Source organism: Bidens hawaiensis, unplaced genomic scaffold (genome assembly GCF_021521415.1).
Source record: "Bidens hawaiensis isolate Kalapana, Puna unplaced genomic scaffold, B.hawaiensis_p1.1 tig00002839_1, whole genome shotgun sequence".
In the NCBI taxonomy this organism is placed as follows: domain Eukaryota; kingdom Viridiplantae; phylum Streptophyta; class Magnoliopsida; order Asterales; family Asteraceae; genus Bidens; species Bidens hawaiensis.
In genome coordinates, this window is record NW_027491153.1 from 1178469 (window position 1) to 1205306 (window position 26838).

The 26838-nt window shown below is 41.4% G+C and overlaps 1 protein-coding gene, 1 long non-coding RNA gene and 1 pseudogene across 2 annotated transcripts; all 3 read left to right on the plus strand.

The window, feature by feature from the left end:
* Positions 1–4089: 4089 nt before the first annotated feature.
* On the plus strand, positions 4090–25073 carry LOC143621315 (phosphoribulokinase, chloroplastic-like; annotated as a pseudogene).
* LOC143621341 (uncharacterized) lies at positions 19675–20504 on the plus strand. The gene is made up of 3 exons (XR_013151495.1): positions 19675–19830; positions 19929–20031; positions 20377–20504. It is a non-coding gene; the product is annotated as an uncharacterized LOC143621341 (long non-coding RNA).
* A 518-nt stretch (positions 25074–25591) lies between the features above and the next one.
* LOC143621316 (uncharacterized) lies at positions 25592–26548 on the plus strand. The gene has a single exon (XM_077092775.1). It carries the CDS (start codon positions 25592–25594, stop codon positions 26546–26548), a length of 957 nt encoding a protein of 318 aa, XP_076948890.1.
* Positions 26549–26838: the final 290 nt, after the last annotated feature.

Here is a 26838-nt window from a genome sequence, read left to right on the forward strand (position 1 = left end):
AAAAAAAAAAACCTGCAATGGCGACAGTGGGGTGGTAGCTCCGACCACGAAAATGGTGGCGACGGTGGGGGTGGCAATCGGGCGGCAGAGGCGGTGGGGACGACAGTGGTAGCATTGGTTCCGACGGTGGTGGCGGTCAGGCAGCGACAATAGTGGTGGCAGTGATGGTCAGGGGCGATGGTGACAATGGTTACGGTGGTGACGGTGGTGGCGCCCGAGGGGGTGGTGGTTGTTGTTGTTGAAAAAATAGTGTGAAAGATGAATGAAATGAAAAAAAAAAAGATGAGATTGAATGGTTTTGATTAAATGAGATTCCATGTATAACGGATAATTCATTTTATTGACCAATGAAACACCATTTTTTTTTATTTTCACGCAATAAATAATTTCATTTTCAAGTCATTTCTGCATATCATACGCCAGCTTAGATTTCCTCTTTTTACACACACCCTGTCACATCAAACGCCATTTTTGTTTTAAAACCCTTACGTGTCATGGTGGAGCCATGAATATTTTGAACTAGGTTCACAACTATTTGACATACGATTTATTTGGAGGTATTTGTATCGGGTCGGGTCAACAAAAATGACTTTTTATTGTTTGGGTTGGTCATTGAAACACGCCCAATTTAATTGATTTGATTCGGCTACTGTTGTGTTGGTTCTGATGTCAATTGTAATAAAGTTATACGTAATAATAAAATACCACTTAAACTAATCCATAGCAAATATTAATGCTATTGTTAGCAATACTAAACCAATTAATTCTAAGGTACCAAATCTTATATCACCTTGTATACGAAGAAGCACGGATCTACATCTGAATAAGCTAGATCAATGGTTTCACAGAATACGAGTCAAGTAACGAGTAACACAGCAATTTGAGCGGCAATTCAACAAGTCCGGTGATGGAAACCTGCAAACTGAACACCGTGAGCTCGTTACGGGAAGGACAAGAGTGAGGGTCTTCACGTAACCACCATCCGACGTGAAAATAAGTACAATTCTTAGAGAGAGAAAATACTTTAAGTGATTGATGTAATATGTGAAACGTGAATGCCTACCTCATGATAATGGAGAGGGTATTTATAGCCGGTGGTTCGAGGAATATTATTTGTAAAATTGTCCTCTTCTAGAAGATGCTCTTTGTAACAAACTGAACACGCGTCTGCACACGATAGGACGAGACAACTGGCCATGTGCAAGATTATAACAACCTTGCCAACTGTCCTCCCCTAATTGGTTGTTACATCACGTGTCTTTCAAGAAAGAATCTTCGCGTAAATATTCTAGAAGAAAGTTGGTTACAACTGATTTGCTGACGTCACTCTTCTGTCATCTCGCATGTGACGGGAACATCTTTCGGATGACCTTCGAAGGAGTTTTGAGTAACCTGCGGATAGACTTTTAGAGTTTTTCATTAATCTTCCTCTGACTTGAGTAGGGCCAGCCTAAAGGTATGGTAGGGTAGTCGATGGCCACAGGTCCGAAACCCTGCTAGGCCCGATTTTTTTTTCCAGAAAAAGTTATATGTATTTTTATGAAAAAAATATGTATAATCAATATTTCAACATAAGTACATAACCACTAACTTGGTCTAGTGGTAAAAAGGGTATGACATATACCCAAAAGGATGTGAGTTCTAGCATTATTTGAGACATTTTTTAAGTTTATTTTTATAGAAAAGTTTTTTACACAACTCAAATCATAATCAAGTAAACTCATTAAATTAAAATTTTTAAACCTAACAAAATGTTCCTTTTGCTTAAGGCCCAAATTTTTTTTCGCATTCGGCCTAAAATATTTTTCGCTTTATCGGAGCCGGCCTTGGACTTGAGTAATGCGGGTTATGGGAATGTTCTACAAGTGACTTTAGAGGAAGTCCTAATGACCCGTGGATGATCCTTTATGGGTATTTGAATCATTTTACTACCCTACCTGTATAGCATAAAAGTGTCATATGCATGTGTACAAGTTTACAAGCTCGAACACAAGTGAATACAAGCACACGAGGTACAACAAATCAAAGTCTTTTTTTATATTTCAAAGGACTTAAAGACTCTGAAGTTTGAGTTGTACACTTATTAGTTTAGACCACAACTTGAAGTTTGGTAACCAAAATCGAAAACACAAAACGAATTTAGATCATAAGCTCGATCCTTGTAACTTTCATTAGCTCGAAAAATTACAATGCATAAACTCTTAATGATATAACCCATAAGCTCGGGTATATATACTAGTTTAAACATGAAAACCTAATTAGAGTAGAATACAAACTCCTTATCATACTCAAATACTAATTAGTAAAAACATATTTAAACAATAATTAATAAATAAATTCCTTGTTGTCCAAGTCATTGGCTTGACTTGTTCACCAAGTAATTTATTCCATGTAAACTAAGTCACGTGCTCAACTTGATAAACAAGACACCAACTCATCATAGGCTCGATGAGTCGGCCCAACGGAAATTACGTCCAACAATCACCCCCCTAATTTCCGACTTGAAATAGGTGGTCTTTGACTTTGAACTTGTCTCCTTTGACGTGTTGTTTTGACCCATGATCTTGACCCTCTCGGCTTTCACAACCATCTCGGTCTTCATCAACTAGATCTTGATCTCCAGGAACTCATGTTGATCCATGACTGTGTTCTTTAGGCTCTGCCAAACTCGACTACCTCCGTGACCCTGTCCCCGACCATTCGCTCGGTCGTATGAACTCGCACATCCACTCCTTTGGTTGCGATATTGGTCAGCTAATCGAGCGAACACTCGTCTTACTTGATCTTTTGAAGTTTCCAAATCAAAAAAACGAGCACATCTTCAAATCAATATTTTGGTTAAAATATAACTCGTTCAACCCCTATAAAAACAAATTGAACCTGCTTGTCCAAATCCCTTGCTCCAGTCCGTTGGAACAATATGAACAAATCAGTCTGAACAACTTTTCAGAACCAAAGCCGCTAGCTCACAAAATAAATCAAACTTTGGTTAAAACCTAACACGTTTAACCCAATAGTATACGAACTTTGAATTGAACCAACTTGTCCAGCCCAAATAACAACTGAGCAATAACGGCTAAACCATCTTGTTTAACCCATAAAAATATCAAACCCACTTGTTTGTATTTTTTTCTTGAACCGTTCTTTACCCAAAAAAAAACAAATTTCTTACTTATTGTTCCTTTTAATCGTAGCACAAGAAAAGATAAGAAACTCCTCTTGTTGACTTTTCTGATAAACCCTTAGAAAACGTCATTGACTTTCGTAACCTTGGTAATCACAAAATCAAAACTCCACAAAACTAGGAAACCAACAAACATGCCAATTATCTTTCTGTTCCTCTTCGAATAAAGAAACCCACTCTATCGGATAATTGAACAAAAACCAGATCGTTGCAAACGAACACTTCTTAGCCAGCAGAACACTCCGTTCGGAAACCAACTTGTTTCGATATGCACCGATTGATAGCTTTTCCTCGAGCCACCGTCTTCCGCGATCACCGTACCGTTGATCCGCCTCACCGCCGATCAAAGTTAACTTGATTACCGATTTCTTGAACTTGGCTCTGATATCAATTGAAGTTTGGTAACCAGAATCGAAAACACAAAACGAATTTAGATCATAAGCTCGATCCTTGTAACTTTCATTAGCTCGAAAAATTACAATGCATAAACTCTTAATGATATAACCCACAAGCTCGGGTATATATACTAGTTTAAACATGAAAACCTAATTAGACTAGAATACAAACTCCTTATCATACTCAAATTCTTATTAGTAAAAACATATTTAAACAATAATTAATAAATAAATTCCTTGTTGTCCAAGTCATTGGCTCGACTTGTTTACCAAGTAATTTATTCCATGTAAACTAAGTCACGTGCTCAACTTGATAAAGTAGACACCAACTCATCATAGGCTCGATGAGTCGGCCCAACGGAAATTACGTCCAACATAACTTTCCCTCAAATTTGCATAGTAGACATAAATGGTATAACTCCTTTATGGCTTTATCCTTTAAAAGAAGTCGAGCACACACAAATTTTAAAGTACACATTCTAAAGCTTCAGAAAACAAGAGAGAGAAACAATGGCAGTGTACACAGTCCAAACTCTCAAAACCCACATCAGATTCAACAAAAAACAGGTTTGTTTCTTCAGTAATAGTGGTAGAAACACCAGTAGTGTTAGGCTTAGAGGTGGCAATATTATCACATGCTCAGGGGACACACTAGTGATTGGACTAGCAGCAGATTCTGGGTGTGGAAAGAGCACCTTCATGAGAAGGTTAACAAGTGTGTTTGGTGGTGCTGCGTCCCCACCAAAGGGTGCGAACCCGGACTCAAACACACTTATAAGTGACACGACCACTGTTATATGTCTAGATGATTATCATTCTTTGGATCGAAAAGGAAGGAAAGAAAAGGGTGTGACTGCACTTGACCCACGAGCCAATGACTTTGATCTTATGTATTGAAGAAACACTAAGTGACCCCGGGCAGATTACGGATAATCTGGGGGTTAAATAGATGTTTCCCACGAGGGTTAGTTCCGGCAAGATGGTTGTTCTTCAGATGGCCTGCAAAACAGACACCGTGAGCTCGTCACTGAGAAGGGGGGGTACCTCCTTGTGACCACCCTCCGGCGTGAGAATCAGACTAGATTGCTCTTGAATATAAGTGTATATTAAGAGAATTAGCTAGAGAGAAGATAAGATGATGATACCGTCCAAGGTGTTGGAGTATTTATAGCCGAAGGTAGGTTTCCAAGAAGGTAAAGCCGGCTGAATAGTATTCCTGTTCTACCAACTGTGGGCTACGCACGTGCCATGCTGGTGGTTGGTGGGTAGGCATCGGCTGATAGTGACCAGGCTGGCTGTGTACTATTCCTATTCCACCAACTGCGGGCTATGGACGTGCCCCGACAGGGGTTGGTGAGTAGGCAGCGGCTGATAGTGACATTAAGTATTAGAGCGTGCTGCTCGTCGTACTGTTGTCAGTGAGCTGTCGCTGCTTTGGTCAGATCTTTTGTCCATACCTCGTCAGGTACAGTACAAAAGATCCTCCAATAGCGTACGGACTGGCTCATTTGGGCGGGAATTTTCCCGGCTTTGGGCGGGAGTATTCCCGGCTTTGCTCATTCCTTCTTCAGGTTACATTACTGAATTATTTTGAGAGTTAAGTGCCTTGTGCGTATAGCCTTGCTGTTAGTGCGGGTAGCCTTCCCTGATGGCTAGTATCCGCAGCTGCGGGAACAGGCGGAGTACGTTACCATTGGGAGGCTTTTCCTGCGGGAACAGCTTGCGTACTGCGCGTAAGGACGTCATCTCTCTGAGCGTGGTGGATCCTGCAGATCTAGTTGGTCTCTGCGCAGACATTCCTTTTAAAGGTGAGTCTTGCGGGTCCAACTGTGCAGACGTCCCTGTTTAAGGTGAGTCTTGCGGGTCCAACTGGGCTCTGCTGGGACCTACCTCTTCAAGTCCCCCAATCCAATGTTCTTCTCATGAATTGTTAATAAGTGAGGTGAACTTTTGGACTTAAGCAAGGGGTTTTGAAAAGGGTTTAGTTTTAAGGTTTTCCATGAGGATTCTTCCCGCGGAAGTCCTAATGTCACGTGCAGAAATTCCCGACTTTTCTGCTTGATCTTTGGGTATGATGCGGGTAGGTCTGTAACCTCCTCGCAAGTCAAGAGCGTTGAGTACCACTTGTGTAGATTCTCCATGAGGTTTTGGTAATTTTAAACATAGTGATCAATTATGTTAAACAACCAATTCCATCTTGGAGTTTCAAACAATGTAGTTCTCAATGTTCCCGCTAAGCGGGGATGTTATTTCCGTTTCCGCAAGCATGGCCCAGAAGATCCTTCTTGGTTTCAATTCCCTGCGGAGTGCTAAGTATGTGAAGGGTTTCGCCTTGACACTGTACCCGCACTCGTCTTATAGTTACTTTACTTCCAAGGTAATCCTGGCTTCAATTCCCTGCGGGTGCTAAGTATGTGAAGGGTTTTGCCTTGACACTGTACCCGCACCCGTCTTATGGTTGCTTGGTTGCCGAGGTATTCTTGGCTTCAATTCCCTGCGGGTGCTAAGTATGTGAAGGGTTTGCCTTGACACTGTACACGCACCCGTCTTATGGTTACTTGGTTGCCAAGGTAAGGGGGTGTAGTCCCTCTTACTTTTGAATCTTTTTGAATCTTTTTGAAATTCGAAGAGTTGGTGAAAGGATAAGAACAGTCTAACCTGTTGAAGGGACGTCAGCGTGGTCTGACGGTTTCTTCTGACAGTTTCAGGACGTGCAGGAAGTTATGGCGACGTGACAGTATATGGTTATTCCAGACGCTTTTTCAGGCGCGTGGGCGCGAGTTTTCGGGCGCGTGGCCGCGAAATTTATGGCACGCGTCCTGTCAACAGCTGTTGCCAGCTTGCTTTTTCCACGTGTCATAGTTTCATTGCACCTGCGTTTTCCTCTCTCTTCCGCATTAAATTCATCGCATTCATTGCGATGAGTATATAAAGGGGGAGAGGGTGCATCTTAATCCACACTTTCACTTCTCTCTTCATCTTCTAAGCGATTTCCGGCGAATACTCTAACTTTTCCGTCGAGCATTCTCCTGAAATCGTTCTTCTTTACATCCAAAGCATGTCTTCTGCCCGTGATTTTGAGGCTACCGCCGAGGAGTCTGACGTGTACATCGAGAACCCGACGTCCACGTCTGATAAGGACGACAAGAGTACTGCTGGCGAGTGCCAGTGTGCTCTTCCTGTCGACCTTTATCAGTACGTTGTCAGGAAGTTCATGCTCGAGCCTTTCGAGCCTGAGTTTCCTGAACCTCATCAGACAGTGTACGATGCCCCCAAGGGCAAGATAGGGGTGTACGCTGCATTCTTCGTCTATGGGAATCTGAGGTTCCCATTGACGAAGTTTGTGTACCGTGTTCTGGAGAGACACGGTGTACACTTGACGGAGGTACACCCAATGGCGATCGCCAAGATCCGCCATTTCGAGTGGGTGTGCCTCATTATGGGCGTGGAGCCCCACGTTGACCGCCTGATGACCTTCTACTCCTGGAGGTGCATCCAAGGCTGGTACACCCTGGTCAACCGGATCAAGGGTCTGAAGATTTGCGCTACCGAGCGCAGTCTTCGGTTTTGGAAGCGGGAGTTCTTCTACATCTCTGCCCGTGTTGTCCCTATTGCGATGACATTCAAGAACGAGAGAGCACTCCCCAACCTTCACGCCTCCAACTACCAGGAGGCGGAATGGTTTTCCTAGATTTTCCGGATCCAGACTCCGGTTTACCGCTTTGCGGAGTCCGGGATGGTGATGCTCGGGATGAGCCGGGTATGGAAGGATGCCGGTTCTGAGACTCCGCAAGAGCCCATCGTCCTCGAATACGGTTTGAACTCTATCCCTTACAGTATGTTCCGTCTTCTTTGCTGATTTAGGGTTTTTCTTCTAACCATTTCTTTTTATTTTCAGAGGGGAATGACTTGCAGTCGCTCCTGCATCCGCGGGAGGCTGGTGGTCCCGCTCGGATGGGTACTCGTGCTCTAGATGAGAACGAGTTGCCCATCCTTGAGCAAATGGCGGATCGGTTCGTAGAGGTCTACCCGCCAGGCCACGAGATTCTGAGCACCAGGCGGCCAGGTAAAGAACTCTTTGACCCTCGCCCTGTCAATGGTCAAACCTCTTCGGGAATTCCTCTAATTTTGTCATCTTCTGATGAGGAATCCGCAGATGGTCCTTTCTTGGCGAGGAAGAAGAAGGCTGCCGGCGGGAAGGGCAAGGCGAAGGTTGCCTCAACTGCCGATCCGGTGAATCGGTCTGAGTCAGAGACCGAAAGCGAGGAGGCGGCGGGGAACCCTGGTGGTGTTGAGACCACTGTTCCGGAGGTTGATACAGCTGTCACCTCCGAGCAGCCCAGGACAACGACGGTGACCGGCGTGAAGAGGCCGGCTCCATCGGGTTCGTCCCCGCCTGTCTGATCCTTCAAGCTCAAGAAGACTCGTAAGTATAAACTTCATTTACTTTAAATGCATACCTTTCCGCCATTTGTTTTTAATATCTTATCTTCATGCAGGCGTGGATGCAACTGCATTCCAAGGCGATGCGGGGAGGAGCGGTTCTGGACCCATGACGGTAGGTTTGGTCAACCTACCCGAGGCGATGACCCAGACGGCTGCGTCTGTATGCAGTATTGGTTCAGTTGCCCATCCTGTTGAGGCAACTGTTCCAACTGTATCGTTATCTCCGCAGGCTGTCAGTGCCATATTCACTGAATCTTTCACTGAGCCGGCGGTGATTGTTTCTGCGGGTTCCTCCGCAGCGGCGGCCACGGTTGTGAGTTCACCTCCGTTGGTTTCTACCGCGGCGGCCTCCACCGTGCCTCCACCGGCGCCGGCAACTACGGCCGGTCCTTCAGGTATGTTTGGGGCTTCTCGCCAACCTTTGCCTCCTTCCCATCTGCCTGACCTCTTGGATGGATTTCCCTTAGGTTCAGGTGATGGGTTTGGCGGCTATCGGCCTGTTTTCGACCCTACAGGTGCGTAGGGTTTATTTTGGCCTTATACCCCTTTTATTATTGTAGTTCGGACTGTTTTGCTAAACAGTTATTTCTTTTATTGCAGTTCGTGACTCCAACGAGGTGTATGCTCCTCGGTGTAATATCCGCCGGGGAACGACCCTCCGGACTGCTGAGGATTGCGTTGAGTGGGCACGCCACGCTGCCCCCGCTGGTGCGCTGGGGGAAGCCATGTCCAGCTACCAGGAGGGTAGGCGGAGCAATGAATTGCGGATTCTCCTTGCCCGAATGCAGCCGCGCGTCGAGCTGCTTTGTCGTGAAAACGACAAGTTAAAGGCTGCGCATATCCAAGAGGTGGCTCAGGCGCGGGCTATCCGGGAGGAGAACAGAAGACTCTCCGCCGTTGCTGCGGAGAAGGAAAAGGCCTTCAAGGCCCTCGAGGTTGAAGTGCAGGCCCGACTCGAGGCCCGTTCCAAGGCTGCTCAAGCTGTTAACGAACAGCTTAGGTTGGCTAAGGAAACAGCGCAGAACGCAACCGAGAGGGCCACCAAGGCTGAAGCTGTTGCTGAGCCTCTACGCATCGAGAATGAAGAGCTTAAAGCCAAACTGGAGAGGCTCCAGCAGGCTCATGATGCCTTGGCCATGGAAGACGCCAAGAAGCTTCAAGAGATCTTGGACCAGAGTGGTATGCTTGACCATACTAAGCGTAAGCTAAAGGGCGTTGAAGAGGCTGCTGCTAAGGAAGTGTTGCTTGCCAACCTTAACAAAAGTGAAGCCGAACGCGCCCGTAACCAAGCTCAAGCTGCCCTCTAGGAGGCTCTGGTTACCAAGGAATGGCTTCTTCGAGAAGCGTTGTCGCAGGTATGCGTAGCTTCATAATGTCTTCACGCTTTTCTTTGTACTTAGAAAAGGTTGACACATTTTTTCTTTTTGTAGGTTGTGCATCGGATCTTCACGGAGACGTCTTATGACGATGCCATGAGCACAGCCCTCAACGCTTCTCCTGAGGATGGGGAAAAGGCTGGCTTCCTGCTTGGTCTAGGGTTCGTTGAGAATGGCATCCCGCCTTCCAACTTCCCTTTGTATGACGTAGATACTGAAGCTGTTTATGACCAAGCAGTGAACCAGTATGCCACCTTCCCGCATCCAGTGGTGGAGAAGGTGAACGAAGTTGCTGTCGCTGATGATGGGCTAGCTATTCTCAAGGCCTTCCTTGAACCGCCACAACCAACTGATGGTGCGGGTTCAAGTGGGTTTGGGGGGAGTGGTCCTGAAGTTTGAACCTTTAGATCCCTTCCCACTGTTAGGATAGATGTAAAGATTTGTATAGATTTATATTCTTGTATGCGGGTATGTGCCCAGCAATTTTTGTAATATTTGAATTTTGATGGAATATAAATTATTTGTTAACGCCTTGCCTTGTAAACCTTATATGTTTTGTTTCACGCATATTTTGGTTTAACTTAGCAATTTCTTGAGTACTTTGGATAAGTTAACTTCTCAACGTGGCAGATAATAGGTTAAAGTTTTGCTTCCTCTTTCGTGATTGTGCGGGTAAGACCGTCACTTTCACTTAGTAGGATGGCTAAATTTTACCTATATCTGACCTGCATGGAGGTTTTCCTCATCTTTTCCTTAGAAATGTTTTCCGTTTTTGTGTGTTTATGCGGGTTTTGCTGCCTTCCACACGCAACGACTTCCTTTCACACTTATTTATGCGGTGAATACCGGCATCAGTGTTTCAAATAAGTTAACCGTTCGACGCGCGGTTGTCAATAGGTTAATGTTCAGTTTCCTCTATCATGATTGTGCGGATAGGACCGACACTTTCATTTAGTGGGATGACCAAACTTCACCTATAACTGACCTGCGTGAAGGTTGTCCACATCTCTTAGAAATTTTTGCCGTTTTTTGTGTTTATGCGGGTTTTGCCGCCGTCCACACGCAATGACTTTCCACGTGATTATGCGGTGAATACCGGCATCAGTGTTTTGAATAAGTTAAACCATTCAACGCGTGGTTGTCAATAGGTTAATGTTCAGTTTCCTCTATCATGATTGTGCGGATTGGACCTGCACTTTCATTTAGTGGGATGACCAAACTTCACCTATAACTGACCTGCGTGAAGGTTGTCCTCATCTCTTAGAAATTTTTGCCGTTTTTTGTGTTTATGCGGGTTTTGCCGCCGTCCATACGCAACGACTTCCTTTCACACTTATTTATGCGGTGAATACCGGCATATCAGTGTGGAAAGTTCATAAGTATAAATGTAAGATCATTAGCGTCAATGTGATAAGGAGAATCATTTCCATTAGAAGTGGCTCTGGGCCTTTTCTTTACAAATGTGGAATTGATCTACATGCAGCTTGTGTAATTGAGCTCCTCTCCATGTTGTTGGGATGGGAGTGCCATCGAGCCGATATGCACCTGGTTCGGAATCTCGTTGTTTACGCAGGATGTAGTCTCCAACATTGAAGCTGCAGTTTTATCCGTGTTTTCCCCAACTGGGTTCTACACGCATTAGTCTGCTTAGCATTCATTACGCCACGAGGTGCGTGAGCGTCCCATCTCTGAAAAATGCTTCGATGATGTCCTTCAAGTCTACGCATTCCTCGGGGGTGTGGCCTCTTGTCCTGTGGAAGTCACAGAATTTGCTTCGATCAGCGTTTGGACGCTGTCGGATAATTGGAGCCTCTGGCCATGGGAGCCTCTCGGTGTCGAATATCTCGGTGACGCTTTTGGTGAGTGGCGTCCATCTGGAGTTCCGGTTCGACGACTGCATGTTATCCTTTCCGCCTAACCGAGGGCGAGAGCTGGATGAGGTGTCAAAGTTTACCCTTGACTGCCAAATGCCTAGCTTCCTCTTTTTGTTTAGTCGGGCGGTGAGGACGTTGTCTTCTCTTGTTTTCTGGGTGTAGAGGTTTGTGCTCTGGGGAAGATCTCTACCCTGCTTTTCCGTTTCCGCGAAGCGTTTAGCTGCTGTCATGATGCCATCCCACGTGGATGGCATGCCATCTTTACCCGTTAAGGTGCGGATGAGCTCTGGGTATTCGGCGCCCTGGATGAAAGCAGCGCGAACAAGATCTTCGCTAATATTGCCCAGACTTAGCTTCTTTGAATTGAAGCGCGTGATGAAGTCTAGTAAAGACTCATCTTTCTCTCGGATGCAGTTGAGGATCGTCCATTGCTCTTCGGTATACTTTCGTTGTTGACTGAAGTGTTGGCTGAACTTCTGCTGGAAGTCTGCCCAATCGTAGATGTGATGGACCGGTAGACGGTCAAACCACGCTCTGGCTGCTCCAACCAGCGTCATCTGGAACATATAACACCACGTGGGTTCCGTCCAGTTGCTGACGGTTGCCCCCGCTATGAATCTGTTCAAATGATCGTCTGGGTCGGATATACCATCATAAGTGCCGATGTTGGACATCTGTTTGGCACTTCTCGGGGCGATTGCTTCCGTAATGTCCCTTGCAAACTTGGACGTTCCCGCATTTGCAGCAGTTGGTCTGAAGGTTTTAGAGAAGTCACGTGGGTTTCCACCCGCGTTCCTTGGTTTGAAGGTTTCTCCAAAATTCCTTCTCGGTTGGAAGCCCGTTTCTTTACGCTTCCCTTTCGCCCTATGGCGAGGGTTTGCGTCGGAGTCGGATTCCTCCGAATCATCGTTCCAGTACTCGCACTCATTGCTCATGTTGAGCTGTTGTCGAATGCTTCCAAATTCGTCAGCCTGTTGGATGGAACGTAAGCGTTCGTCCAACTCAGCTTTGAATTCCTTCTGACGTGCTTCCGCCCACGCTTTAACTTGTTCAAGTGTTTGGCGGGGGAGCCTCGTCTGTTGTCTTTCTACCTGGGTATCAACGAATCCCAGGGGATGACTGTTTACTGCACTTGCCCCAGCTCGGGTGACCGGGGTAGTGTTCGTAAAATTTACTGCACTTGCCCTGGCTTGGGTAACCGGGGTAGTGTTCGTAAAATTTGTATTTTCGCCGGTGTTCCCCCCAGTAGCTGGGGTTGTGGTTACCGGGGTTTCTTGGTCACTTGGTGGCCTTGGGACCGGAGTAACTTTAACCATCTTTCCAGAAGTTTTGAAAAAACTGAAAAAGAATTAAGTTCTAGCTTTTATGCACGGATGGCGCCAATGAAGAAACACTAAGTGACCCCGGGCAGATTACGGATAATCTGGGGGTTAAATAGATGTTTCCCACGAGGGTTAGTTCCGGCAAGATGGTTGTTCTTCAGATGGCCTGCAAAACAGACACCGTGAGCTCGTCACTGAGAAGGGGGGGTACCTCCTTGTGACACCCTCCGGCGTGAGAATCAGACTAGATTGCTCTTTAATATAAGTGTATATTAAGAGAATTAGCTAGAGAGAAGATAAGATGATGATACCGTCCAAGGTGTTGGAGTATTTATAGCCGAAGGTAGGTTTCCAAGAAGGTACAGCCGGCTGAATAGTATTCCTGTTCTACCAACTGTGGGCTACGCACGTGCCATGCTGGTGGTTGGTGGGTAGGCAGCGGCTGATAGTGACCAGGCTGGCTGTGTACTATTCCTATTCCACCAACTGCAGGCTATGGACGTGCCCCGACAGGGGTTGGTGAGTAGGCAGCGGCTGATAGTGACATTAAGTATTAGAGCGTGCTGCTCGTCGTACTGTTGTCAGTGAGCTGTCGCTGCTTTGGTCAGATCTTTTGTCCATACCTCGTCAGGTACAGTACAAAAGATCCTCCAATAGCGTACAGACTGGCTCATTTGGGCGGGAGTTTTCCCGGCTTTGGGCGGGAGTATTCCCGGCTTTGCTCATTCCTTCTTCAGGTGACATTACTGAATTATTTTGAGAGTTAAGTGCCTTGTGCGTGTAGCCTTGCTGTTAGTGCGGGTAGCCTTCCTTGATGGCTAGTATCCGCAGCTGCGGGAACAGGCGGAGTACGTTACCATTGGGAGGCTTTTCCCGCGGGAACAGCTTGCGTACTGCGCGTAAGGACGTCATCTCTCTGAGCGTGGTGGATCCTGCAGATCTAGTTGGTCTCTGCGCAGACGTTCCTTTTAAAGGTGAGTCTTGCGGGTCCAACTGCGCAGACGTCCCTGTTTAAGGTGAGTCTTGCGGGTCCAACTGGGCTCTGCTGGGACCTACCTCTTCATGTATGAACAAGTCAAGGCTCTTAAAGATGGTGTGGCTGTTGAGAAGCCTATTTATAACCATGTTTCTGGCCTTTTCGACCCTCCTGAGCTCATTAAACCACCCAAGATTCTTGTTATTGAAGGTTTGCATCCCATGTAAGCATCTTTTTTCATGCATTATATTGGTAAGATTCCAGTTAATTGTTAGTTTGTGTTAATGCAATTATGGGAGAAAAAAAACTGACAAAAGTGAAGCGAAATAAAGGACATAAATTGAACCATGCATGGATACCCTAGTGCAACTGTTTGTTTTTGCTACATTTTAGTAAGATGGAGTTCTATTTTTGAATCTAAATGTGTAGGAAGCATGCATGTGATTTGCGTTTGTTTGGGGAGAAGATATCAAAGGTGGTTCATGTGGAAATTTGGCTTTTACTTTACGGTTCTAACCCTACACACTAAATTATTGATTCCCCAAACTCACTTTAGCAAAAGAAGAACTAAATAAAGTACGCACACAATACGATACCATTTTTTTTGGTCATTACTTCTCACTTGAGTAAATATCAGATACTAATAAGTCTAGCTTGGCTTTATTTTGGTAAGATTAACAAGTTTCAGGAAGATCATCACCACTAGATTTTTTTTTGGGTATTAACTAGCACGTGGCTGGTACTTCTAGGACGTTTTTGAAACTAATTTACTTCCAATAGGTTCGCTGTCTCTTGCCTAGTTCTCTTAGTCACACGGAATGGAAGTAGCAAGCCAGGAAAGGTTAACGTGACAAAGAAAATGCCGTGTGAGAACACCTCTTGGTACCACAAAACCAAGCCTGATTGGAAAGCTGCATCCCAATAGCCATCGTTTGAATGGAAGCTAAGAAGAAATCAAGACCCACACAAGAGCGAGAATCGGGAATGAAAAGAGCGGTGAATCGGGAGCATCGTCCCGTGTGTACACTGTACCTATAACAAAGTTACCCGTGGAGTCTGGAAGGTTGTGATATAGACAAACAATACATTTATCCTAGAAAATAGAAATGTTACTTCTAGAGAGATGCTTAGCATATGTGAATTTGAAAAGTATTTTAGAAACATAGAGTACTTGTCATAGAGAATCTAAAATAAAACGTGCTAATAATATATAATTAGTAAGCTAACGATAACAAAAAAAATTATGAAAAGTATACTAAGAATAGATCAAACATAATAGAGACCGGCACAAAGATAAGAAAGCAACAAGAAACACCACCAAAAGTAAAGATAGTCAAGCTTCTAACACCAAGCTAAAACAAATCTATACAACCCCCCCCCCCCCTAAAACTCCATAACCTTAATCCTACATAACTATGAAGTGTATCTTCAAACATATGCTTAGAGAGGTGTAAGTCTAGCAAGTCATTCCTTATATGCTCATCCGAAGTTAGTTTAGGTGTACTTTAATTTAATCATTCATCTTTCCACGATGAGTGTTTTCACGGCTATAACTAGTGTCGTCACGTGTCTCATTCTTCATATACTCAAATCATCTCAATATTGTCCTTGTCTATTATAAAATATCAGGCATCCTTAATATTTCTTGAAAAAAATCATTTCTTACCCAGTCTAGCCTTGTGTGCCCACACATCTACATCAGCACTGCCACCTCTAGCTTATGCACACATGTCTTCTTGATGGCCTAGTAATCTGTTTCGTATAACATAGCTGATATTCATCTACACTAAACTACCTTGATGCGACGGGTTGCGTCCTTATATCTTTTTGAATCACTATGAATAAACGATTCTGAATACTTGAACTTGATTGATTGTGAAATCACTTGGCATTCAATGGTGACTAGGGCATCCTCCAAGTCATTTGCACCATTGGTATCAAAATAAAGATAATCTTACATTGAATAATTCATAAATCTTTGTTGCTAAAATTGTCCGCCACTCCTCAATCTTCATATTCAGGCCTTTTTACTTTCCGCAACTAATATAATATCTTCAGCAAAAGCATACACCACGAAACCACATCCTACTGGTAACTTATGGTCAAAGATTTTCGGTTTTCATATTCTCTGTGATTTCTTTCTAGTAGATTAGAAATATTTGTTTAATTAAACTAAGTTTACACATATGCTTATAGTTAGAATTCGACTTACGATCACATATGTTTTTGAATATACGTAGGTTTGATAAGAGAATAAGAGACCTCCTGGACTTCAGTATTTACTTGGACATCAGTAACGAGGTTAAGTTTGCATAGAAACTTAGGTTTGAACCGCAAAACTGACAATTTACGTCCACACTAACAAGTGCTTATGCGGTTTTCGAAGTTTACAATTGAAATTAGTTATATATGTCTATTATATATTAACAGATAGACACATATGCGCACAACAAAACAGACTATAATATATAAGAATAAAAATTGTCCGAGCAAATGACTCTGCCTTTGAATTGTAGAGAGATATTGTAGAGAGGGGACACAGTCTGGAAAGCATTAAAGCTAGCATTGAGGCTAGAAAACCAGACTTTGAAGCTTATATCGGTAATCTTCTAAAACCATACTTCAGAATTTACATCTACCAAAAGTTATATTCTTGATTACATTTTGCAAGTTACACTACAAGAAATCTGTTCTGAAACGACCACCCCTATACCGACCACAATTGTAGTCGCTATAGAACACCTGTACCGACCACATGTGGTCAGGATAGGGTTTGACCATATTTCACTTATGACCAACCTTTTACCGACCACATGTGGTCGGGATAGAATTAGCGGGAATTTTGGCACCTCGTGAAAATTTATTCCGACCACATGTGGTCTGGAAAAAGTAAATCTCTTTTATTTTTGATTTTTTTTTATTCTTTAGCCAGATGAAAATGTTATCAAGACACATATACCGACCACATGTGGTCGGGATAGGGCTGATAATTTTTCTTTCTTTAACTTTATTAGCTATGATACAGGATGACGTAGTTTGGGTAACCCTATACTGACCACATGTGATCGGTATAGGTTGGCTTATTTTCAATTATAATTAATTTAAGTTAGCGGGAACACTATATTTATTGGCGCAATCTGAAAACTTTTTTACCGACAACGTGTGGTCGGGATAGATTTTTTAATTTAATTTTGATTTTCATTTTTGGGCGCTATCGTCAAACTTTTTCCCGACCACATGTGGTCGGAATAGGTTGTTTTATTTTAATTTTGATTTTATTTTATCTTGAACTATTGAGAGCAAGAAACGATGTTGTTTGATAACTAGAATTTTTTTATTTTATTATATATATATAAATTAAATAAAATGACAACGTTTTAGACCCCCCCCCCCCGACGGCCGGTGACATGTTGTGGGAACAAATTCCTTTTATGTGTTTTAATTTACTTCTAGCAATTAAACGAAAAGACCACGTTCTAAATAGAGTATTATATATATATATATATATATATATTTATATATATGCCTATGAGTTATGTATACCCGTGTATATTTGTATGTCTATGACTATGAATGTATGTGTGTGTTGTGTGTATATGTCTATGTATGTGTTGTGTATCTATGTATTTGTGTATGTTTGTATGTGTTGTGTATGTATGTATGTATGTGTGTATGTGTGTATGTGTGTATGTATGAATGTGTGTGTGTGTGTTTTGTGTGTATATGACTATGTATGTGTTGTGTATGTATGTATGTATGTGTTTATGTCTATGTATGTACATATGTGTGTTGTGTGTATATGACTATGTATGTGTTGTGTATGTATGTACGTACGTACGTATGTATATGACTATGTCTATGTATGTATGTGTTGTGTATATATGATTATGTATGTATGCATGTCTATGTCTATGTTTATGTATGTATATGCATATGTCTATGTCTACGTATGTATGTTTGTGGGTGTATGTATGTTTGTGTTTGTGTATGTGTTGTGTATGTATGTACGTATATGTCTATGTCTATGTATGTATGTGTTGTGTATCTATGTATTTGTCTATGCATGTATGTGTTGTGTGTATAAGTCTATGTATGTGTAGGTGTTGTGTATGTATGTACGTATGTATGTATATGCCTATGTCTATGTATGTATATGTTGTGTATGTATGTATGTGTGTGTGTATGTATGTATGCGTGTGTGTATGTGTGTGTTGTGTATATATGTATATGACTATGTCTATGTATGCATGCGTTGTGTATGTATACATGTATATTTCTATGTTTATATATGTACATGTGTATGTATATGTCTGTGTTTGTATGTATGTGTAAGTATATATGTATACATGTATATGTCTATGTTTATGCATGTATGTATGTGTGTATGTGTGTATGTATATGTTTATGTCTGTATGTATCTGTGTATGTATGTATGTATGTATATGTATATGTCCATGTTTATGTATGTACGTGTGTATGTATATGTATGTATCTATGCATTTGTGTATGTATGTATGTATGTATACATGTTTTTGTATGTACGTGTTGTGTGTATATGTCTATGTACGTATATATGCATGTAGGGGTGTTCTTCTGGTTTCGGGTTTTTCGGGTCGGGTTCTTCGGGTTTCAAAGGTTTTAAATCCAGACAAGAAACCCAACCCAAATCTCTCATGGTTTCTTTAGGTTCAGGTTTTCGGGTTAGGTTAATCGGGTTTTGAGTATCATAGGAAAAAAAACTACATTATTAAATTTAAATGTAACATATTATTCTTTACTCGTAATATAAATAAACCAATTACAATACATAAAAAACAATAAATCATCCTTAAAAAGAGTAGAATTTAATAACGTTCAACCATAATAAACAAGACCGACATAATCGTTTTTAGTATGTCGTGATTAGGGTGTTGGATAATTGTTTCTTTTAGTCGTAAAATGAAACATTAATAAACAATGAACAATCGATTTATAATAGGTGGAATGAGAATAATCTATTTGGTCTCCGGTTCGGGTTTGGGTACGAGTTTTCTCGGGTTTGGGTAAAAGTGACAGCCCTATATGTATGTGTTTTTACAAACCCTATACCGACCACATGTGGTCGGGATAGGTTGGATTTATTTTTATTTTTAAATTAGCGGGATCACGAATTTTCTGGGCGCCAACTTGAAAATATTTTCACAAACCCTATGCTGACCACGTGTGGTCGGGATAGGGTTCATATGCCCTAATCAAAGTCCTCACCCCCTTCCTTCCTTCCTTCCTTCCCTATTTCTATCGTTTCACCTCTCCACTCACACCAAGTGTCATCACAGCCCTGCTTTCCCAACCATTGTCTCCTCCGCCGATTTCGATCACTTCGCACCATCCATCACTCCCCCCTCCCTCCACCTCTGCCCCCGTCCGATTCCGTTTGTAATCCGGCTGCCTCCGTCATCTCCTTCGTCCTTACAAGGTTGTATCCGATTCATGTATAAATTATGCTTATATAGTCAGTCCATATTCGATCGAAATTCTTGTCGGTTAGGCTAATTGTTTATCATTTATGGTATACTTGCTAGATCCCCAAAATTACCATATGTGTTACCATTATATTGGGGCATAATGAAAGCTAAACAAAGTCGATATTTTATCATGTTTTGTTTGTTAATAATGTTTGATATTTTGACTGTGAATCTTCTAATTAACTGAAATTAGGGCTTGATTTGGGTCAGTTTAATATGTATCAGTTTGATGTGCTCAGTTCTTGACTTAGTTTGGAATGTTGCAACCTCCATATCCCTGTAATTATGGTCGACTCGTCTGTGAAGGAGCCAACCCCGAGCTAAGGTAAGTTCGTTTATTAGATGGTATGTGGAATAATTAGTGAAATTCAAAGGCTTATTTCAATAGTTGTGTTTTACTCATTGTTATTTCTTTCATGATGATTCAAGAGCTCTAAGAAAATTTCACGAAATTTAAAAACAGATGAAGAGATTTTCAAGGTTGGGTAAATCTAAAGGCTGCTGTTAATAAAGTGACAACAAAAGGATCTCGGAGATGAAAGGCTCATACGGCCCGCAAACTGCTACTCATTTGTTATCAGGTTCGGATGGAATTTTTTTTTATTGATTTTTAAAGACCGGTTTTTGTTTTATGCTACACCCATATGGTTTATTGTAGGGTGCAAACAAGCCGCGCCCAATCTCAAGCTCGGCTCATAACTTGGTTAAGGCGGTCAGGAGACTGTCCGGGTTGCATACATGTAGTATAGAAGGGTATGTTTTACATATGTTTCAAGTTTTTATAGTATAAACTTCATGATAAATGATTCTTCATAACTTGATGTAATTGTTTATATTTGGTCTTTTGGCAGGAGCATAGATAAGGGTTTAGAAAGGTAAAGAGGAATCTGGTACCAAAAAAGGTCGTGGGCGCTGCGATTCAAGAAGTAACCTCATACCTTTTCTTTCAATTTTGTAAGTATTTAATTTCATTTGCTAGTTTACACTTTTAGTTTTTTCCTGCCAAGTGAATATTTTTTGCTTTCTTAATGTATATATTTTGTTCATGTGTATGCACATATATTTGTATGTTGGTTAGTATTACGAACACGACTAGTTTGACCCGAAATGTGAATATATGTATGGGAATGCATGTATACGTACATATGTATATTGGACTTATAGGTTTGTATTAAGTATATTTGCATTTTTGTTAATATGTATTATATATTTATTGTATGTGTATGCGAATATGCATATATATGTTAATATTACGAACACGTCCCATTTGACCTGAAATGTTTTTTCCCTTTAATATAGGATACAATTCAAAATAAGCTCACTCAGATGCGAAGTGAAGCGGGTGATTTACCGGTTGATGAGGTCGGGTTTCTTAGAAGTTCACTTGGTTTACGCTATGTTTGGGAATGGGATATTCGGCAAAAGGTTAAAATACAACAGCAATATGTCGTGCATGTACAAACAACCAACACTATCACTTGAATCATCATGCAAGAACAATTGATGGAATTGTGCGCCGAGATTGTTGAAATTAAGTGAATAACAAAGGGTGGCCCGAGTCAAGATGATGAAGACACCAATATGATGAAGATATAGTGAGTTATTAGTTATGATATTGTGATGATTTTTATGACAATAATTTAAACCATTTAGTTTAACATTTTGTAATTTGACGTTTATGGTTTTATTTGTTAAAAAATGTCTAGAAATTTCGTGAACTGTATCTTTACAATTGTCAATTACGTTTTAATTGGTAAAAAACTAGAAAAATTATATATTTTTTTTAAATTTAAAATTACCTATACCGACCACATGTCGTCGGTAAAGGTATTTAAAAAAAATCTTATACCGACCACATGTTGTCCGTAAAAGTTTTTAATTTTTTATTTATTTTTAAATGAGAAAAAAACTGTGACAAAACTTTTTGCGACCACTTGTGGTCGGGAAATGTGTACTTATACCGACCGATTTTGTACCGACCACAAATTTGACTTATAGCGACCGTTTTGTACTGACCAACCTATACCGACCATATGTGGTCGGTAAAACCTGTGCCGACCACATGTGGTCAGTAAAGGTGGTATGAACAGAGCAATTTTCTTGTAGTGTTATGTGATAAGATATGGTAAAACATACTGGTTAAACATGTTCGGTAATAGGTCGAAATAAATGTTATTATGCACTAATCGAAATGCGTCAAACTAAAACACACTCCCTATTATAATAAATGATCTACAATTGTATAAATGAATAAGAGTTCAAACAACATTCAACTGATTTGACGCGATTTATATTTATGATATGTACTGTGGCATGATGATGGCGATATATGTAGACCCACAAAAGCAATATGCGGATGTAGATATTGAAGTTTTGCCTACTCAGCTAATCCCTAAGACCACCAGTAATGGGTGCGTTATGGCTAGCTTTGAGGACGAAAACGCGGGGGGTACACCGCCCCCTCTGCGTTATGGTGAACTTGAAATGGCAAGCGTTGTATATACAACGCGGAGAATGGCACAAAATCCAAGGTGACCGTTTGAAAAATGACCGTTGGAAAATTAAAAAAAAAATTTATTTCTTATATATTAAACCATTTCATCCCCAATCAAACCTTATTAAATTTATAAAAATTCTCTTTCAACTCTATAAAAATTCCTTTACACCAAATTCACTATATATGGATCCTCCATCTATATATAAACAGTTTTTCGGGCCCGACCAACAAGCCGAGGACGTGGAGGAGGAACGGGCGGTTACGAGTGCGATTATGCTCGCGACACAGTATATGAGTTCCGTTACGGGTGCGATTAGCTCTCCACCCCCCGTTTCAACAAGAGCATATATTGAACGAGATCGTGCCGAAGCCAACAACCGGTTGATGGCGGATTACTTCTGCGACACGCCGAGATACAAGAACCCGAAGACCTTTAGGCGTCGTTTTCGGATGTCTAAAAATTTATTTATGCGCATCACCAATGATTTGGAGCGTGAGTTTGATTACTTTAAGCAAAAGCCTGACGCTCGAGGGACGCTAGGATTCACGGCTATTCAGAAGGTTACGTCAGCCGTGCGCGTGCTCGCCTACGGAAACACGACCGACATCAACGACGAGTATTTAAAGATGGCCGAAAAAACAACTCGGGACACCTTGGAGTATTTTTGTTACGGTACGTTTTGTTTTTGTTTTTTAAATAGTTTATCGCTTGTTTACTGTGATCATTTATTTTATAAAAATTTTGTAAAATATAGGAATATTTAAACTATATGGAACACATTATCTGAGAGAGCCCAACGTTAACGATCTACAACGTCTTTACGAGGCACATACAAGGGTACATGGTTTCCCCGGCATGATAGGAAGTGTAGATTGCATGCATTGGGAATGGGCTAATTGTCCAACTGCATGGCGAGGTCAATTCACACGAGGTGACCAAAAGGGACCAACGGTCAGCCTTCAAGCGATCGCTTCATACGACCTTTGGATTTGGTCGGCATTCTTTGGTGTTCCCGGTTCCAACAATTACATAACCGTCTTAGAGCAGTCTCCTGTGATGGAGAGTTACATATCTGGGACCGTTCCCGTCGCTTCGTTTTGGGCTAACGATAACTTCTACAATCATGGGTACTATCTGGGTGATGGAATATATCCAGAGTTCGCGATAATTGTTAAAACATTCAGAGACCCGATGGATGAAAAAAGACAGTATTTTAAGAAAGTGCAAGAGTCTGCGAGAAAGGATATCGAGAGGTGTTTTGGTGTTCTTCAACAACGATGGCATTATGTTAAAAATCCTTGTCGCCTGTGGTCTTTAGAAAGAATGAGATGTGCTATGTATGCGTGTATCATAATGCATAACATGATCATCGAGGACGAGGGAAGAGCAATATGTCCAACTTTCATACCGGACCCGGATCCACCACGGACTCCGGCAAGTATGGAGCAACGACTCGAAAACTCGGATTCCGTGCGGTCAAGAGAGATATATAACGCACTAAAGGAGGATTTGGTCCAACATCTTTGGATGTATCGGCCTCTGCCTGGTGAAAACGATGAGGAGGACGAGGACGAGGACGATGATGAAGACAACGACGACGATAAAAACGACGATGAGGATGATGAGGAGGACGAGGACGACGACGAAGAGGGCGAAGACGACGACGACGACAACGACGAATAGTTTTTTTTATTTTTTCTTGTAATATTTATTTAATAAAATATTATTGTTTTTTGATTATTCTTATTAAAAATTTAAAAAAAAAAACAAAAAGTGTAAAAGTGACTGGGCGCCACGTGGCGCATAACCCCTGGATGTGGAGAGCTATGACTACAGCCTGTTTTTGTATAAAACCATAACTCTGACTGGGCGCCACGTGGCGCATAACCCCTGGATGTAGAGCTTTACGACTACACATGGTCTAATGACACTGAGGGGAAAGTGTTGAAAGTGAAGTTAATCATGAAAGAAAGAGTTAAATACTTTAACCCAATTTACTTATTCGATGAAGGTTCCACAATTTCATGGATCCCATGTGGAAGAAAGCTCACTTGCTCCTATCCAGGAATCAAATTCGCCTATGGTCCGGACACTTATTTCGGCCATGAGGTAAGTCTGTACCATACACAACAAAACAATGTTGAAAGTGAATGGCGCAATTTTGAAAAATTTTAAAACAATATATACCATATTAAAGAACTCTATCTTGAGTTTGAAATAAATTTACTTCCAACAAGGATTATAATGATTAACATCAATAATTACAAAGAAACTTGCAAAAAGAAGAAAACACAACCGTCTTGAAATCTAACTACCATTCTCTCCTCATCATTAATATATTCATGTGTAACTAACACAAATGGTTACACATAACAAACGAACGAGAATCTCCTATTCCCTCTCTATCAATGGTAACTACCCAACAGTAGTAACTACACTCGTAAGTGGCAACTCCCAACCAACCTTTATTCCTTATAAGTACTAACCATTCCTTAATAGTTATTTTAGTTTCCACGAGCACTCAAATTACTACTTTGTTTCGATTCCCACTTATAGACCATTAAAACCGATAGTTATCCATTGTAATCTTGAATTTAACATGTTATGCCACAAAATCTAAAGAATTACCAAATTATTAACCAGACCTGCAAGTGTTTACAAACCAAATCTAGACTCTGAAACAAATTCACCAACACGATGAACCCTAGAACATGGGTCTGATAGAGAATCAAGATTGTAGCCACCGGACGAAGGTTTGATGTGTGTGTCGACGCGTATCAGTCTTTGAAGTCTGCAACAAAGGTTGAATATATACTCAAAATATTTTGGATCACACATTAGCAATTCTAAGTCCACTTCCGTGTGCAAGCTCAACCATTAGCTCCAAGCCCAATAACAACATGACAAATATATATATATATATATATATATATATATATATATATATATATATATATAACAGCCATTAATTAGACAAGAAACATTTTTAATAAATATATATGTTGGATATTAAATTGATACTATATATTTTAACATGTTGAGTCTTTAGGTTTTGGATTTCGTATTTCTCGGATAACTTTCTGAAATGTGTAATGACTGAGTCAACTTTTTGATTAAAGTATTAATTTTGCTTCAAACAAAATCAATAATCAATTAAGACAAAAAGTGATTTTTCAAAAAGAAAGAAGTTCTTTTCTTTGAACTTGAATTATGAAATTCACGTTGGAATCAGACCAGATAAATCCTTTATAATGAACCATAGTGTTTGGGTTGTTAACATGCATTTATAACCAAATTGCTTTTAACATCCGGAAGAAACATAATCTTGTAGCAACTTTCGAGTCCAACTGCTGCCGAAGCACATTTGGCATTACGTCTCGGTTGTTACCAAGTCCTAACTTCCCTGGTAGCAACAATGGTACAAGATTTTTTCAAACAATCGTTGGGTTGAAGATCCGAGAATTATTTGAACAAATTTCAGCCGGTAAGGCCTTATAGTGTTGTGATTTCATAATCCATTTGTATTAATTGGAGATATGTAATATATATACATCAATTCACAGATGAAACCGTATCTAGCATCATTAAAATTGTTGTATTATTCTGGTCTTACACACATAGATTTTAAACGGAGAAAACAGTTGCATGTGCCTATCGCGTTGCAAACTTTAGGTTTTATGAAATACAGATCGTTTGTTGCATGTTTTCAAGGGTTTTCCCTACCATATATTTTGGGAAATGATGACTTAAAAAGCATGACTGACGTCTGATGACCACTTGATTTGAGAAAGTACTCAATTACATGGTCGGTGAATGAAAACTTGACCCAAACTGGGAAGAATGCTAGCTCTTTCATGCAAGTAGTGTACAAAGCGTTAAGAAAGTTACAAGACTTGGGCGCGTTTGGTTTTCAGGTGTTTATTGGAATCGAAATGTGAATTCCATGTATTAATGTGTATGGTTGAGAAATGAATTAAAATTCTTCGCCCGTCCAACCCCTTCCGCCACCCTCCATCATGACCACCGTCACTGGAACTGTTGCTACCGTCAACGGTGGTGCAACTACTGGGGTGATGGTCGTGATGCCCAGTAGGTGGTTGTGGCAATGGTGCAGAAAGGTGGGGACGGGTCACTCGACTCATTTCTGGCTAGACGTGTGGTTTGGAAAATTCACTTTGAAGGACATTTTCCCTAATCTTTATAAATTGGCGGTTAAGAAAACATGCATGGTTAATGATTTGGTTTCCTCGTTTGGTTCGGGGCTAGTGTTTGCGGATATTGAATGGTCTAAATCCAACCTATCTCTTGAGGAGTCGTCCGACTTAAACGATCTCAAGGATATGGTTACGTTGTTTTCATTCAATGAAGGTAAGGAAGATGGGTGGCGTTGGACCGGTGACTCTTCGGGGAGGTTCACTGTTCAAGCGATGAGACGACTGATGGCAGACTCTATTCATGGAGACGATGTTCGGATTTGCGGGTGGGAAACTTGGGTTCCAATTAAAATAAATTGTTTTGTCTGGAGGCTGCTACAAAACAAGATCCCGGTCGCGCCCAATCTAATTGCTAGAGGGATGCCTTTGTTATCGAGCAATTGTCGGGTTTGTGCTTTGGAGGTTGAATCGACGAAACACGTTTTCTTGGATTGTTCCCGGGCTAAAGCGAGGTTAACCTCGCTTTGGTGCGGATGGGATTTTACCGGTCTAGATTCTTTTGAGCATCTTCTGGGAGTTTTGGTGGAACTGCAAAGTAAGTCGAGAAGGCGCTTATTGTTGGCGATTATCTACTCGACTCTGTGGTTCATTTGGAAACAACGGGACGAGAAGGTGTTTAAGGCTCGGGCTATAACCATTGCCTTCACGGTCGAAGAAATTAAAAGAAGCTTATTTGGGTGGTTCAAACTTAGGACCAAGCATAAGGATGTCGATTGGAGTGTTTGGGCCGACTCCCCATTGTCTTGCATTTATGCTTAAGTGACACATCATGTTATTCATCGTTGTTTTTCATTTTCAAAGTCTGTATCTTTTTTCCAGTTTTCCGCTGGAGGCGTTTACGCCTTTTTTAATATAATTCTACTCTTGCCGTGAAAAAAAAAAGAAAAGAAAAGGAGAGTTAGGTCAGTGACAATGACTTTAGTGATATGACTCTAATTCCTTTATGATTGTTTATGTTACCCAACCAAAAGCACTCTCACTTATAGAAAAAAATCGTCCACCCAATGAATTTGAATACTTAAGCAAGTATTTTATAAACATTTATAAAC

What these genes read in the sequence shown, in the direction of transcription:
- LOC143621316 (XM_077092775.1), top strand. Translation starts at nt 25,592, where the DNA reads ATGACCACCGTCACTGGAACTGTTGCTACCGTCAACGGTGGTGCAACT.